Source organism: Hoplias malabaricus, chromosome 17 (genome assembly GCF_029633855.1).
Source record: "Hoplias malabaricus isolate fHopMal1 chromosome 17, fHopMal1.hap1, whole genome shotgun sequence".
In the NCBI taxonomy this organism is placed as follows: Eukaryota; Metazoa; Chordata; class Actinopteri; order Characiformes; family Erythrinidae; genus Hoplias; species Hoplias malabaricus.
In genome coordinates this window covers 19,510,574-19,528,014 of record NC_089816.1, presented here as the reverse complement: position 1 = coordinate 19,528,014, position 17,441 = coordinate 19,510,574, and the positions used below count along the sequence as shown (strand labels likewise).

The 17,441-nt window shown below is 42.1% G+C and overlaps 1 protein-coding gene across 1 annotated transcript; it reads left to right on the top strand.

Moving 5' to 3' along the window:
- The first annotated feature begins 1,413 nt into the window (after positions 1-1,413).
- anxa5a (annexin A5a) lies at positions 1,414-16,787 on the top strand. The gene is made up of 13 exons (XM_066650001.1): positions 1,414-1,575; positions 4,224-4,325; positions 6,904-6,988; positions 7,273-7,367; positions 8,006-8,119; positions 11,563-11,653; positions 12,305-12,384; positions 13,027-13,077; positions 13,772-13,865; positions 14,365-14,460; positions 14,877-14,935; positions 15,488-15,610; positions 16,728-16,787. The coding sequence occupies exons 1-13, from the start codon at positions 1,414-1,416 to the stop codon at positions 16,785-16,787; spliced, it is 1,212 nt and encodes a 403-aa protein (XP_066506098.1).
- Positions 16,788-17,441: the final 654 nt, after the last annotated feature.

Below are 17,441 nucleotides of genomic sequence, written 5' to 3'. Positions count from 1 at the left end.
CTCCTTGATTTCTTAGAGCTTTACAAAGTGACTGATTCTGTTCACAAAGTAAAAGGGAGATTGTCTCTGTTACTGAGATTTTCTGAGCACAAAAAAAGAGACATACTGCACACCCTGAGATCTACTGCACACAGAGAGTGAGATCTAACAGAGAGTTAGAAACAGGAATGTAATATTTAAAACCTGCCCCTTAACTGTTGGTTTCATTCTTGTTTCATTCTTTTGGAATCCTCATTACTCCTGAAGTTGCCTCAGTCAGGTCCTCCATCCATCCATCCATTATCTGTAACTGCTTATCCAATTCAGTGTCACGGTGGGTCCAGAGCCATCACTCACAATTGAACCAGTGTGGACTCCAACATTTCTGGAATTGCACAGCCATGATGGTGACAAGTTATATGCACATCTTCCCAATAATGAATAATCAATAAATTAATAAATAAAGAAATTATATTTCGATAATGATGTGTGATAAAGAACATCCCTATTTAATTACAGCAAATTTAAAATTCAGATGAACAGTGCTGTTATGGGGAAACAGTGGAGCTTATTGGAATAAAACACATTTCATTTTGAACTTTGGTGTGATTTATAACAGTGACAGCTTAAAATCAATTCTGCAATTAACGAGAAGCCAGAGGTAAGATTTTAAACATGTTTTGCGATGTGTTTTGTTCTCAGTCCCCAGCTGCCTTCTGAATGATTAATAGTCTGTTTAGGCAGGTTACTGTGGTATCAAGACAGAAATCAATCCTGCTGGAAATAAAAGCATGGGACTGAAAAGCCTTTAATTCTGTTGAGTTGATTTAGTGACTGTTTTTATATGGCTACTAAAAATGAGATGTGAGTCTTTAAAAAACATTAAGAATATAGGTTTATTTAGTCTAATTCTAAGCAAATTCATGCAACAGAACAAAGCCCTCATTTGCATGCAATTTATTAACAAACCAATCTGGATTTTAAAGCCTTGATGTTGTCTGGAGGATGCCTGGGATGTTCTGTAAAGGCTGAGACTGCAGGAAACTTGTGTGTGACACAGACAGGGCTTAGCGACTCTCTAATAAAGCTCTAGATAGCTGTTTGGTTTGATTTGTGTGTGTGTGTGTGTATGTGTGTGTGTGTGTGTTTGTGTGTGTGTGTGTGTGTGTGTGTGTGTGTGTGTGCTCTATCCCTGGCTGATAAGTCAGGCCAGTGAATGTCCTTCAGCTCCGGGGGAGGGGTCAGTGCTCAGCAGCAGCAGAGGTTTGGGGAAGCAGCTTCATTCTGCCAGCAACAGAGAAGAAGAAAGACCTCCACAAAGAGAAGGGAAAGTCAACCAAAAAACCTCAGTATGGAGATGCCTGACGGCTGCGTTCTCAATTGCATCTCCCCTGTGGGACCCCCCTAAAGACCTGAGGCACTACCAGACCGTGCATGCTGATGCCAGCCCCGAGGAGGTTTCTGGTGGCCTCCACCTCCATGCCCCTGGCGTTGGGATGGGGCTGGAACCTGAGCATCTACTTCGGGATCCTCTCGCTCCTGCTGCTGCTGATGGGGCTCCTGCTGTGGGTGGTGCTGAAGCAGCTGAGGAACTCAGTGGGGAACGGGGCTTTTCATCTCTGCAGATCTTTCAGAGAGTCACACTTTGGCCCCTGCAGGGGCTATGACTTCTAAAGTGAGAGATTGTAGACTGAGAGACATGGAGTGTTATTTTTGCTGGACAAAACGATCACAAACTTATGGATATCTTTCAGCTGCAGCGACTGTGCTCCTGAGGCTCAAATGTGAGGGAAGTCCTTAAAGGGGCAAGACTTTGGAACTGACCAGCGGTACATGAGGAAAATCAGAAAGGAATATAATAATGCCACACCTTTTAAATAAACACTTTTATGTCCTAACATTGAAATGATGTTTCTTTGTCTGACAAAGGTTAAATATGCAAAATTATAGAGGCCTCTGCTTTTTATACGCATTTAATTCATTTAATATTTTACTCTGTCTTTATTATATTAAATCTTTATAATATTTTGTCTGACATTTGTGCTTGTCCTGAGTGATTTTACCCACTGTGACTGATTCTATCGGCAGATGGTTTCGCTTGTTTTCTGAAACAGTTTTCATTCAAACTGAAATTCATCCAGAAACAGGATTCAAACATCCTTTCTGAAGATAAATAACTTAAAACAGGTGAAAAAGGTCTATAAATAAGTGGCAATCTTATAATGTTTCTTGTAAATGAGAGAGATCATTTTGCTGGAGTAGGTCTAGGTTGTGCTTGTCAAGGTATTGTTTATTACACTGTGGTTTATGTAAAAATCTCCAAATATAATATGCTTTGAAGTATATCTCAGAAATGTAATGAAAGCTCTCAAGTTTTCATTCATTCATTCATTTATTCATTTATTCATTGTCTGTAACAGCTTATCCATCCAGTTCAAGATTTTATATATAAGTAATTACATATGTATAGTTTTATATATTTATAAATATATTTCTACAATAAGAACCTTGTAGCACAACACAATTCTTATTATTATATTAATATTGTAAATATATTACTCTAAAACTGAATCATTTATTATTCAAAATACCAATGTGTCATAGTTCAGAATCACATTTATGGAGTGTACTTACAAAGGTAATACCTGTACAATAAAACAGCAATAATACTAGAATTATTTCAGGCATTTCTCTCTGCTTTTTTAGCATTGTGTTCCTGCAGAGCGCTGGGAACTCTCCTGATCCAGAGCCTCCCACCACCACAACGACGCAGCATCTAAACTTGATTTCTTCTGGCCTAATTAAGTCAAAGAGGCCAGAGTATCGTTCACGTCAAAGACACCTGTTCCTGGAATGGGCCTCTGTGGATGTGTGTGTCAGGAGTTGAAGGGTCAGTGTGTCATTAAACACACTCACTTAGAGAGGAATTATTCATTCAGTCATTGTCTGTAAGCGCTTATCCAATTAGAGAGGAATTATCAAAATATGAAACGGTTCATTCAACAGTTAAAATGTAAAATGAGTTCAAATGTAAGAAGACAGAAGCCTCAGAACTGTTCTCTGTGTTGGTTAAATGAACCAGATGTCTGCCTCCAGAAAACCTGACAGAATGATATTACATTAAATCAGCTATGATTTATTAATGCACTGCCTGATGCCTTAGATATTATTTCATGTTTATTATTTTATGTTTTGGGAAGTTTAGGCCTAATATATATTTATGAAATCCAGGACATTCAGGTGTGTATTATTCAGGTGTGTATACAAGTCCCTAATGAAAATGTATGACATCATTTTAATAAATCACTCAAACACAACAACACAGTCACAGTGAATTTATCACTGTGGAAAACCATTCTTTAATCAGTAAGATCAGTTTAATATCTTCTCCCTGCAACTAATTTAAAACCTACAATAATTCATCATTAATCTTCATAAAGCTGGACTTACTTAGGAAGAGAAACGAGGAGTTGAAAATGTTGAAAATATTGAAACATTTTCTGTGAGGATTTGATGGCATGCAGCCACATAAACATGAGTGCAGTTGTCTGAGTTGCTCTGGATCCCGAACCCCACTGCAGCTCATCTCAGAGCAATCAGATTTATCTCCATTACGTTGCTCTGTGGCTCAACACTGATGGAATTTTTTAACTTAACCAGTGAAACACACATTTACACACACAATAGTCAACACTAGGGGGCAGTGAGCACGCCCTTCCGGTTACAAGCTATGGCTGCCTCATGATTTTAACACCAACATTTCTACTTCATAAACTTGAAAAATAATATTCAGGATCCTTGAATGTAGTAATAACGTCTGTCTAATAAATAAAAGATCTAAGAACACAGTCAGAAGCTAATAAATAATATATAAACACAGGACAGAACATAAACAAAGACGACAGTTGAGGATTATCAGGGAATATTTCTTTGCTGTTTAAGAACAACATGCTTTCTTGAATCTCAATTCTAACTTGTTGTTGTTGTTCTTGTAATAAAATTATTGCTCTACAAAAACATCACAAAATGTTTTAAGAAGTGTTACTAGTGTGTGACGTAGCGTGTGAGGGGTGTGACCCAGAGCCTTGAGTAAAAGCAGCACAGGACAGGTGAGACATGTGAGTGCACAGGTAACCCTGTGTGTGTGTTTGTGTGTGTGTGTGTGTGTGTGTGTGTGTGTGTGTGTAAGACAGGTAAGAGTGCAGTTTCACTGTTAAACTTCTTGTTGTTATTTTCCTTTTCAGACTGTAGCCTCAGGCCTGGAGCTGAACGCAGAGCCACATCAGAAACATGGTAAGAACTTGGACTACACAACAGCTCATAAAACCATTTACAGACGAACTCTGGTGATGTGTTACACTAATTATAACTCGTAGAGATGACTTAGTGACTACTGAGAGGGATTCTGTGTCAGTGACTTAGCGTCTCGAACTAATTTGACACATCATTGTCATTGTGATTTAAAGTGGGATGTATTTTTTCGTGTAAATGAAGGTCCAGAGTCTCAGGAGCTCTGGGGTTTATTCTGAGTGTGTGTTGTGGTTGTGGTCTTGGGCACAGCCCAGTGTCTGACTGCCTCTGAGTGAACTAAATCTGTTTTAGAAGACCCGTTAAGACACAGTTCAGACCGGATTAAATGCTGCTGCTTGGATTTTGATGTCGTCACTGTCCAAAGATAAACATGTTCCTCCAAAACAGTACATTTACAGGAGAAGGCAAAACCCTACTTAACCTTCAATAGAAGCCAATGTAAACAGATGTTATTCACAGTAATTTTGGAGAGATTTTATTGGTTCATTCATCATGAGATGTATACACAGTGTGGAGGACAGCAGCTGTGTTCAGATGATACACAGACATGTTTTTCTTTGGACAGAAACGATAAAAAACAATGTCTCAGTCCAAAGTTTGTCATGTAGGATGATGATGATTGTGAAATTGGGAAAAATCTGTAACTCTTTGCCATGAAAATGTTTTGACTGAAATCTTCCCAAACATAGTTATTATTACATTATTTTAACAGATAACTCTTCAGACGTCTGTTTCCTATCACCACCACATGGGAATGATTCTAGATCATTCTAGAACTCTTACACCCTTTTGACACATTCATATTTGAAAGAGGGACCAGTGGCGTCAGTGATACACAGAATGAGGAGTGAGTGAACGAGTGAAGAGTGTGTGTGTTAACAGAGAGGGTGCCTTTAGATCGTCAGGGATTACTCTGATGATGTCATTGTAACTGATCTGTTCTTGCTTGGACACAGCTGTCATGCAGTTTCCAGGTGATGGATGATTGGATTACAGTAGATCGGATGTGTAGTGGTCAGATCATGGTTCAGCACTGATCAGGTCAGTGGTTTGGCCTCAGCCTTGTGCTGATAAAGAAACACAGCTATCCTTTAATCTCTGTGTGGATACGCTTTGTTTGCCAGGACATATCTGGGCCGTAATTAAACAGATTACTGCTTAAGAAACAGTGATTATGAGTAAAGATGAAAGTATGCTGATGTTTATAGATGCATATTAATGAGCTTCCTGATGTTATTTAAATTCAGAGCTACTCTAACCTCTCTGGTCCCTCTCTCGTGAACTGACCGTACAGGGCCAGCTCACTGTTTGAGTGGCTGATTTGTTTGAATTTATTGCCGTACTAACTGTCTGAACACAATAACACTTCATTCATTCATTCATTGCCTGTAACATTGTAACCCAGTCATTCACAGGGCAACACACACTCACACACTCACACCTACGGACACTTTTGAGTCGCCAATCCACCTACCAACGTGTGTTTTTGGAGTGTGGGAGGAAACTGGAGCATCAGGAGGAAACCCACACAGACACAGGGAGAAAACACCACACTCCTCACAGACAGTCACCCGGAGGAAACCCAGGCAGACACAGGGAGAACATACCACAATCATCACAGACAGTCACCAGGAGGAAACCCACACAGACACAGGGAGAACACACCACACCCCTCACAGACAGTCACCCCGAGGAAACCCATGCAGACACAGGGAGAACACACCACACTCCTAACAGACAGTCACTCGGAGGAAACCCAAGCAGACACAGGGAGAACACACCACACTCCTCACAGACAGTCACTCAGAGGAAACCCACGCAGACATTGGGAGAACACACTACACTCCTCACAGACAGTCACCTGGAGGAAACCCACGAAGACACAGGGAGAACACACCACACTCCTCACAGACAGTCACCTGGAGGAAAGCCACGCAGACACTGGGAGAACACACTACACTCCTCACAGACAGTCACCTGGAGGAAACCCACACAGATACAGGGAGAACACACCACACTCCTCACAGACAGTCACCTGGAGGAAACCCACACAGACACAGGGAGAACACACCACACTCCTCACAGACAGTCACCCGGAGGAAAGCCACGCAGACACGGGGAGAACCCATCACACTCCTCACAGACAGTCACCGGGAGGAAACCCACTAAGACACAGGGAGAACACACCACACTCCTCACAGACAGTCACCCGGAGGAAACCCATGCAGACATGGGGAGAACACACCACACTCCGCACAGATAGTCACCCGGAGGAAAACCCACACAGACACAGGGAGAACACACCACACTCCTTACAGACAGTCACCTGGAGGAAACCCAGGCAGACACTTGAAGAACACACCACACTCCTCACAGTCACCTGGAAAGGGACTTGAACCCACAACCTCCAGGTTCCTGGAGCTGTGACAGAGACACCACCTGCTGCACTAAAACTTCAAAAACATTATTATTTATTCTCTTTAATTGATTATAAATTGGTCATGGATCTGGATAAAATGGTCGGTCCAGGTCCGGTCAGAGATCCGTCTCATGATGATGCCTGATCTAAGAGTTCGGTAAACTCGACTAACTCCTCTGTTTTCTCAAAATCAGGCGAACAGAGGCAGTGTGAAACCTTTCATGAGGTTTAATGCCAAGCAGGATGTGGAGGTCTTACGCAAAGCCATGAAAGGGATCGGTGAGTGAGCACAGTTTATTCTGTATTTATAAATGTAATCTGAATGTTTTATGTATTCATTCATGTATTTTTTTCCAGTCACTTAAATATCTAATATTGTCAGTAATATTAATTATATCTGGAAATGTGGTGCTGGCAGGAATATTTTGTAATGTTTCACCACAATAATGACGTCCTAAAAACACACTGCTTAAATGTCATCTCTCCTAAATATGTCTTTTTGATGCTCGAGACCTTACTGATGATCTCTCTTTGTGTGTGTGTGTGTGTGTGTGTGTGTCCAGGCACGGATGAAGACGCCATCCTCATGCTCTTAACCTCTCGCAGCAATGAACAAAGACAAGAGATCAAAGCAGCGTATAAGAAAGCTCACGGAAAGGTGAGACCTCCCTCGATCTCACACCAAACCTGGTCCTTTAACTGAGCTAAACTTAAACCATGTGGTAGCTCTGGATATTGATGGAGGAGAAGGCACGGTACCTTCACTCTCTCTGCCCTCATTTTCCCTGCTGGTTCAGGGGGAACAGATCCAGCCTCTAACCTTTAGGCCATGGCTGGTCTCTGCGAGATGACGTGAATGCAGTGATAACTAATTAAACCCAGGGCTGAGGTGACAGTGCTATAATTTATTAATGTGAAAATAATTTCACACACCTTTGAATCAAATGAATTCAGCACTTCAGGCTGTGTGTGTGTGTGTGTGTGTGTGTGTGTGTGTGTGTATGTGTGTGTGTGTGGGTGTGTGGGTGTGGGTGTGTGTGTGTGTGTGTGCTCATTCCTAATTGTCAAAGATTATGATGGATGGCAGATGAAGTCGACTTCAGGCTCGTGCTCTGTGTGCATTAGTGAGAGGAAACGCTGATGGGATTTCTATTATTACAGCGGTCAGGTGAAATTATTCATACTTAGTCAATAACTATAAATAATCTCAACCTCTCCATCACCTCTGCACCTCTCTCTCTCTCTCTCTCTCTCTCTCTCTCTCTCTCTCTCGTTCTCTCTCTCTCTCTTCTGCAGGACCTGGAGAAGGATTTAAAGTCAGAGCTGGGAGGGAAGCTTGAAGATCTGATTGTGGCTCTGATGTCTCCTCCTCGTAATTATGATGCAGATAAACTTCACAAAGCCCTCAAGGTACCATCAAACACACAAACCCGGTAACACTTATAGAATAAAACTACAATTATAGAGGTTTATAAATGGTTTAAAACCTGTTTATTACATGGGTATTAACTAGGTCGCAAACACCTTAAAGATCATTCATAATCCTTTGTAACAGAGATAAAAAGTGTTCATTTTTGTCTGATTCCCAGTGACTTTACTGAAAATCTCAAGGTGAAGAATAAGCTCAGACCTGAGAATGTGAGTTTAGTTAACTGTAGATGGATGTGGGTTCACTATTTGGCAAACACTAGGTCACAGTTACCCTTTCTGTCTGTGTGTAATAACCAGGGGTGCACATATCATTTTTGGTCTAGTTCTCAAAGGAGCACCTAAAGATGTTGCTTGGTGCTCACCTTTTACAATTCAGGAAATACTACAAGCATTCATCATCGCTACCCTCCTGACTGCTCTCATCACCCTCTTCCTCCCTTTCAAACATGGTGGATGATGATGAGGGCTGACTTCTTTCTCCCTGATTTAGCCTACGATGAGCTGTGTGCATCCATAAATCAACAGCTGCCTTTGGGTCAAATGTCTCTGTTGTGATCCTAGACAAGAGAATGTGCATCTGTGATGAGAGTCGCAAGTCTGATAGGTGGGATCTGTACTTATTTTTTATCATATGGAGATGTGAAAATCCCCTCTCACATGCCGCACTGCTCAAGGGCAGTGTAAGGGACAACAGAATTACTTTGTGAATGTTGAAGTAACTATCTGTATTGCTCATCTTCACTATGTTGACCAAGTCATACACAGAGGAGGCTGCCAAACGCTTCCCTGACTGCTTTAAACGCAGCCATTCTCTTAGAGTGGCATCTCTGTCAACAGACAAGCTGGCCTCATATTTCTGGAGCATGTTACTCAGTGTGTTGTTACCAAAACTGTGGAGGTGCTGCATTTCTTGAGGCCAAGTTGAAGGATCAAATACTAAAAATTGATTCATATCTGCTTTCAAACTCTTGAATTAAACCTCTCAATACATCAGTCTTGTCCCTGTCAGCATCAGCATTTGAAACAGCTTCTTTCCTGTACTCGCCTTCACTGTCAAGCAGTAGTGTCAGCTGTCCAATAGCTACCATGAGCTCATCTTTGCATTCACCAATAGTCAGCTTCTCTTGCTGGAACTTGAGAGATGTGAAGTGCAAAATCTTTCCAGTGTCAAGCATGTTGGCTAGAAAACACTGAAAACGCTATGTTTTAGGTCACTGTCATCACTTGTAGCCACATGAATTTGAATGGCAGGTAATAGCCTCCATATTTTCAACAAAGTCTCTTGTCTCCATGCAGAGCATCTAATATTGTAAAATGTCCCTAGTTTGACAAAGGCAATGCCATTCTCAGCACATATGTTCTTCATCTGTCCTTTTTGCACCCCCTTTCTGCAAATAAAAGCTTAACAACTTTACAATGGACTGTGTAAAGGTCTCGCAGTATGGAACCATGCGATCTGCTGACTTAGCGCAGTTTTCGAGTGTTTGGGCAGTACACAGGATATGTACAAGTAAATCCCCGATCGCAAGCATTTGACGCAAATTGGGAAGGACCCCGTTGTAAACTCCCACGTTCACTGCAGCTCCGTCTGTGCAGCTTCGTCTTCCACTCACCCCCTAAACCACAAGAATGGAAGAGCTGCATAAGTCCATTCACTATGTCCTGTGCTGTTCGGTTCACACCCAGATTAATTAATCCAAGGAAATCTGAGGTAATCTCTCCGTTGTTAGACATAGACACAATGTACACAATTTCCTGCTCAAGTTTTGTTATGTCTTCTGATCCATCAAAAAGCACACCCCAGAATTCGGCTGCTTTCAGTTTTTCATTCAGTTCTGACCTTATTGACTGTGCAATGCACTGAAGGATGCGGGCTCCCCCTTCTCGTGAATGATATGCATTGCCGACGTTCACTCCAAGCCTTTTAAAAAGCGCTAGTTATCAAATAAGCTAACTACTCTCTGGAGCCCGTCTATGTTATCGTGGCCCAAAAACGCCAAACATAATGTTGCGCAAACACGCTTCACATTGTAATTCACGTTGCGCATCGATAATTTTGACCACGCATGCGCTCCTGCGCACCACTTATGTGCATCCCTGGTAATAACTGATTATTAATGACTATTGATATATGTTAACTACATATTTAATGACTATTAATAAACAGATTTTAAACCATTTATAAACCTTTACAAGTGTCACGCCCTCGTCCTGTCATGCCTGTTTTCCTCGCCATGTGCTCTCTTTGCACATGGCTTTGTCTGTTGTTGTCCTTGTCTCCTCCCATGTCCCGCCTTTGTTCCGCCTCCTCGTCTGTGTTTCATTTGTTACCCTGCCCCCTCGTTATCTGTCTCAGGTGCGTCTCGTCTGTGTTTTGTATTAAAGCCCCCCTCTCTCACTTCCTCTTGTCGGACATTTCACCTTTGTTTTGTCAGGTTCCAAGTCAAAGTCATGTCGTTTTATGTCTTACTCTTTCCTGATCATATCGTTTTGTTTCGTTTTTTTTCCTAAGCCATGTTGTGTTGTTTTGCTATGTTCCCAGTCAAGTCATGTCGTTTTGTGTTGTTCTCGTTCTCGTTCCTGTTCCTATTCCTTGTCACATTGTTTTGCTTCTGTAGTCTTGTTACTCAGTCCAGTCTGTTTGTCCCTCGCTTCGGTTCGTTCTCTGTCTGTTCTCTTTCTTGTGCATCTCTATTTTGTTTCTCTGGTCAGTTAGTGTTTCCTTTCCTGTGCTTTGTGTACTCATGGTTTCTGTCTGTGGTCTTTTAGCTCTCTCTGTTCAGGTCTCTGTTTAAGCCCCTTTGTCAAGGTTTATCTCTGTCTGTCCAGTTCTCTCTGTTTAGGTTTATTCGGTATCTGTCTCTTTAGTCTGGGTCTCTGTTTAAGTTTTTCTGTCCAAGTCTGCCTGTCTTTGTTTTGTTAACTTTAGTTTAAATAAAGTATTCTGTGTTTTAGCAAGTGCGTCCGCTTCCTCAGTCCGCTCCGTGATATGTGACAACAAGTTTAGTTTTATTCTAAAGTGAGACAGTTTTTCCTTGATCAGAATCATGACCTAGTTTTGAGGGCTTTGAAACTCCAAGGGACTAACACAAAATGATTTAAATTACACTTTAGTAGTGTTTTAGTCCACAACTGGTATTTCCAAAATAACACAAGCACATCAGCACAATCTAAGTGTACTTTTATCACAAAGGTTTGTTCACTTCATTCACTCGCTGAAGGCCGTATATTTGACTTTACGGACTTAACACAGTAACACAGTGTAAATGTCAAACATCAGAGAGCACTGGACTTTTCACGATGAGGGTCCTTTATTGATTTATCTTTAAGATGAACAGAGAATTGAGATGTATCCATAAATCATAATAAAGCCTCAGGCTGTGGATGAAGACAAGGGTAAACTGATCTGTGTTGTGAAACAGGGAGCAGGCACCAATGACAAAGTTCTGATCGAGATCCTGGCGTCCAGGACACCGGAGCAGAAGAAGGAGATGGTCAAGGTTTACAAGAAAGGTAATCGCTACTCAGCCGAAGGAGACAAAGCTGAGCTGGCCCTGTTTCTGATATAGATACAGTTTCTGTGAGATGTGTTTGAGCCGAGCCAGGTTTGAGCCGTCACCTTTTAATCAAAGGAACATCGGTATCAAATTAAGTTCTCATGTTCTTCATCGAGAGCTTTCAGACATTAGCTGTATGTATCATAACCTCGAACCCCGAGTGTCACAGATACACTGTGTGTTCAAATGTTTAGACACCCATTTATAAACAGGGAATTAAGCCGTTTTGTACCCGTCACAGACACAGACTCCCTTCAGACTCCAAATGACAAGGTGTCCATTTATTTTTGGCCAAATAATGCATATACCAGCCATGTGCAGCATGACCAGGGGCTTGTTTGTGTCCTGAGCTGGATGCTGGAGAAGAAGAACCCATATTATTTGTAGAACAGTGGAATATATGATGAGGAACTAATGTCAGTGACCCTTTAGTGTATTAACTTACTGCCAGGGAGCGTTTGGAGGCATTAAATACATCGGAAGTCTGGTTGTTGTCCAAACTGCTGAGCTCACACTCTCAATACCTTTATTTATGTGTGGATTTCACCTTTAAATCCATGGATTGAGTGTCAGCAATCATAGTTACTATCCCCTTTTCCTAATGCAGAGTACGGAGGAAAGCTGGAGAAGGACATCATGGGAGACACTTCTGGACATTACCAGAGGATGCTGATCATCCTTCTGCAGGTAAAGCATGGGTTTGGGATCTAATAGGGCCTGAGTGAGCTACAGTAACAGCTAAGCACTGCCCCTCTCAGTTACATGCCTCGTGGTCATTTTTTATTCACACTGTTGTTGGTAGATGGTCAAGAAGGAAAGGCCCATCAGCTTCTAAAGCCCAGCTGAAGGCATGGCAACCCAGAAATCAGAAAACCTGCCCATGACCCCAGAGGTCAGGGATGTTCTGTTGTGCCCTTGAGCTGGTGTAAAGCTTTAATGTGGGCAAAACGCTGCTTAAATGCAACGCAATTACAGCAGCAAAAGGGAGCCGAGGGACAGAAAGGACACCTCCAGCACACGGCGCAACATGAGCCCAAAAGGTCGGATTTAAAGAGATTCTAAGGAGAGATTGTCCGAATGGAAAGATGGGAGACGATAGCCTCTGGACTGATAACCTGAGCTGCCATGATGTCACCCCTAAGTGATTAAAACTGCTCTTAAAGTGGCGGCACAGTGAAGATTAAATGCCCCTGAGGTGTATACTATGGTAACCCAATAACACAGGTTGCCAGGTTGGGGAAAACTAATCATCTGTGTCTCAGGGAATGCAGGGCTCATATCAGTCCTCAGCTGATGATATCTAATAAGCTTTTGTTCTTCTTGTTGCAGGGAGAGAGGGAGGAGGGTGTGGATGAGAGCAAAGTGGAGAAAGACGCCAAGGTAAATAAAAACAAGCCCCTGTGATGAGTCCATGTGGTTTTTAGCACAGGAATGAATACAGTTTCTGGGACGATGAGGAAATGATTTTGGCCAAATATCAATAACAACAACAACAACAACAACAACAACAATAATAATAATAAATATATATGTGCTTTACAATAAAATTAACAACAGAAATATATAAATAAATGAATGAAAATAAACAGTAAGAATCTATAGATAAAAACAAAAGTTTCATTTAAAATAGTATTAAACAATAACGGGCCACATGGTGAAGCAGCAGGTAGTGTGGCAGTCACACAGCTCCAGAGTCCTGGAGGTTGTGGGTTCGAGTCCTGCTCTGGGTGACTGTCTGTGAGGAGTGTGGTGTGTTCTCCCTGTGTCTGCGTGGCTTTCCTCCGGGTGCTCTGGCGCCCCTCCAGGGTGTATTCCCAACTTGCGCTCAGTGATTTTGGGTAGGCTCCGGACCCACTGCCACCCTGAACTGGATAAGGGTTCATTTAAAATCCCTCCTCCATCCCGGGACCATCCCTGACCTCAGTGTGAGCTGCATGATGCTGATACAAGGATGAGTCCTGTGTACCATGCCTTGGTTCCAAGTTTAAGATGAGCTCCATCAGTAATGTGACACTCAGGTTTAAGTTTCAGACCTGAGCCCTGTTTGTGTGTTTGTTTATTGCTCGTATTTCAGGACTTGTTTACCGCGGGCGAGGGGAAGTTTGGCACGGACGAAGACAAGTTCATCAGCATCCTCGGCAACAGGAGCCACGAGCACCTTCGGCAAGGTCGGAAATTATTTCCAGATTAAGGTCATTAAAATATAGGACACATTCACTATTATTCACTTTTAAAATATAGCAGCACTGCTGTGTCTGATCCACTCGCACCAGCACAACACACACTAACACACCACCACTACGTCAGTGTCACTGCAGCGCTGAGAATGATGCACCACCATATCACACCTGCTCTGTGGGGATCCTGAGCGCTGAAGAACTGGGGAAAAGAGGGCTGGCAAAGTATGCAGGGCTACGGTCCATAATTGTAGAACTATAGAGTGACTGGTGTGGTCAGTGGATCTGAGAAAATGGACAGTGATGATAGAAACAAGGAGGTGGCCTGAAAGATTATTTGTTCCCTGTGTAGAATAATATTGTAACATATTTTAAGACACATTGCTGTTATAAACAGGTACTTAGATAGAAACTAAAACAGGATCAGCACTAACAGAGTGTTTATAGTGTTTAAAGTCTGTTTGTGTAATGTCCCTGAACCCCTCTATAGTGTTCGAAGCGTATAAGAAGCTGGCCGGCTGCGACATTGAGGAGAGCATCAGAGGAGAGTGCACTGGGAACCTGGAGGAAGTGCTGATAGCAGTGGGTAAGAAAAAGAAAGGAAATTTTTATTTACTGTGTATTTACAAAACCAAACATGATGTACAAGTTACAGAAACATTTATGGGATTTACAAGTGAATGTAATGTCTTTGACTGTGTTTGAATTGTGGATGCTCTAAAGCATTCATTCATTCATTCATTCATTCATTCGTTCATCATTGTCTGTGTCTCATCGTGTCTGGAGACTACCTGGAATCACTGGTTCCTGTCTTCCTCCTGATCTAGATTGATGGAACTCTGGTTAGGATGAAGTGCTTACAGAAAATGAATGAATGAATGAATGAAGGAAAGTAATATGCACATAATGTATTCACACATCCAAAGCTCATTGGCCTCAGCACTTCACGCTGAACTGAACTGTACTGAACTGTGTTTAACTGTTTGTTTTGTTTCTTTGCAGTGAAATGTGCTAAAAGCGTGCCGGGATATTTTGCAGAATGCCTCCGGGAGTCTATGAGGGTAAGATCTGTCACTGTCCATACAGTTGCAAAACACTGGAACAGTACCGGACTCTGTAGAGCAGTGGTTCCCAAAGTGGGAGGGGGCAGCAAGGCTATGAATTAGATTCCTAATGCATGTCACTTGTAATAATCCCACTGTGAAGGTGAATAAGAAGTTGCAGTTTTGCATGAATTACAATGTTTAAGATAAATTACAGTGAAGTCTGGAAGCCAGGGAAAAGTACATGTGTGTGTCAGAGGGAATAATCATCTACAAAATGGAGGCTCTGCAGAAAACATTTGGGAACCACTGCTGTAGAGCATCATTTAAAGGAGAGAGCAGTCATTTCATCACTGTTAAACAGCACTACATAGTTAGGAAAGTGATTATTTATTGCTTTTGTTTATTGTACACCTCACACAGAATGACTCAGGTTATGCTCCACAGAGGGGGTCGCCCACACGGACACTTAGACACTTCATAAAATGAAGACGAATCTTTGGAGATAATGATACACTGCTCCTTAAAAAAAATAACATTAATTGTATGCCCCTGTTTGTGTTTCTCCAGCGCGCTGGGACTGATGATGAGACATTGATCAGGGTCATGGTGTCCAGGAGTGAGGAGGACATGCTGGATATCAGAGCCAAGTACAAGAAGATGTACGGAGAGTCACTGTACCGCACTATACAGGCAAGTGCAGCACAGGCATTGTGCATCTCACATCAGAGGAGAAATTAAAACAGTTGTTCCTGAATGATATGATTTATGTTTACAATAGTCTTATATATAAACCTGTCGTAAATATCTGTTCACACCTGGTATTTTAAGATGTAGTTTTGGTGATCGGATAACGTTCAGTTTTAAGTCGTCCCCATGAAAGTCCAGGTGTAAACACCACGAGACGCTCTGAGCTTGGATTCAGATCGGATCACTTGCACCACATTCGGAGGAGCTCAGAGACGGGTCTTGTCCAGGTTTAACACAGGTGTAAACAGAGTGTATTTTCCGGGTCCCGACAGAAACACTGGTGTTTTTCTGGGGATCAGCGGCCAGACTTTTTCACAGATTCACTGGAACACTGAAGGAGTGACAGGAATCCCGTGTCTGTGAAACCGGACACGACTCTGTCCCCAGTTTCAATGTCTCTGTCGTGTCCAAACCCTCCTCTGGACAGCGCTGCAGGACGCAGCCTTTTCCTCGGGCACTGCAGACGATCCCCGGCCTGTTTCACAGGTTTATTCCTGAGGCTTGAGAGAGTATAACATACTGGGAGCAGGAGGTAGACGTGTTTACAGTCGGTTAGAGGAAGGAGATGGAAATGATGTGGGAAAATAAAATCAGACTGGGGATGCATTTTAATGACGAGTGTGAACAGAGTCCGGTCAGAGTAAATCTAGATACGATCCAGATACTAAACACAGGTTAATGCCAGGTGTGAACAGAGTCCCATCAGAGTAAATCTAGATACGATCCAGATACTAAACACAGGTTAATGCCAGGTGTGAACAGAGTCCCATCAGAGTAAATCCAGATACGATCCAGATAATAAACACAGGTTAATGCCAGGTGTGAACAGAGTCCCATCAGAGTAAATCCAGATACGATCCAGATACTAAACACAGGTTAATGCCAGGTGTGAACAGAGTCCCATCAGAGTAAATCCAGATACGATTCAGATACTAAACACAGGTTAATGCCAGGTGTGAACAGAATCCGGTCAGAGTAAATCCAGATACGATCCAGATACTAAACACAGGTTAATTTTAATGTGAACAGGCCCTGAGTTTGTTTCTCTGTCTCTCTTCAGGAGGACACTGATGGAGATTATGGAAAGGCCTTGCTGTATCTCTGTGGAGGAGATGATTAATTGTTGCTGGCATGGATTCTCTCACTGATTTGCTTTAATCAGAGGATCACTCATTTATTCACAAGTTTTACAAGGTTAATATTTAGAGATCTTCACACTGGCTTCTGCAGTTAACACCTTCAAACTGCATCGTCTTTTATTCAAATCTTTTGTTGCTTTCATTGTGTTTATGATATAGTCAGGAACTCAAAGTGTAACCACAGGAGTCAAGAAAGTATTGTTACTGCAATAAAATATTCACTTGTGTAAGAAAAGGTTTGAAAACACATAAAATATATTAAACTATAGATCAAATATATCGGAAATCCACCGTGAGTGTATTAACTGTGCTGATGTGTTCAGAGATTTTCACTCATTACTTGTTCTTCTCACTTGTGGTGTCACAGAAAGACCTTTTTACATTGGCTGCATCTTCATTTGTCTGTAATGGCACTTGTTTTCCAGCAGATGGCAGAATTACGTTGTGATTAACCAGTACCCGCTCCTCCAATGTTTCTCCAGATCTGAAGGAGTACAGCAGCACGTATATGGTAGTCTCTGCTCTTCTGTGAAGGGTTTACACTAGATATTCCAACACTGCTGTAAGGATCTGATTGCAGATGGCCACGTAAACATTGGTGAGGTATAGACCTGCTGCTGCATGATTAGTTCAGG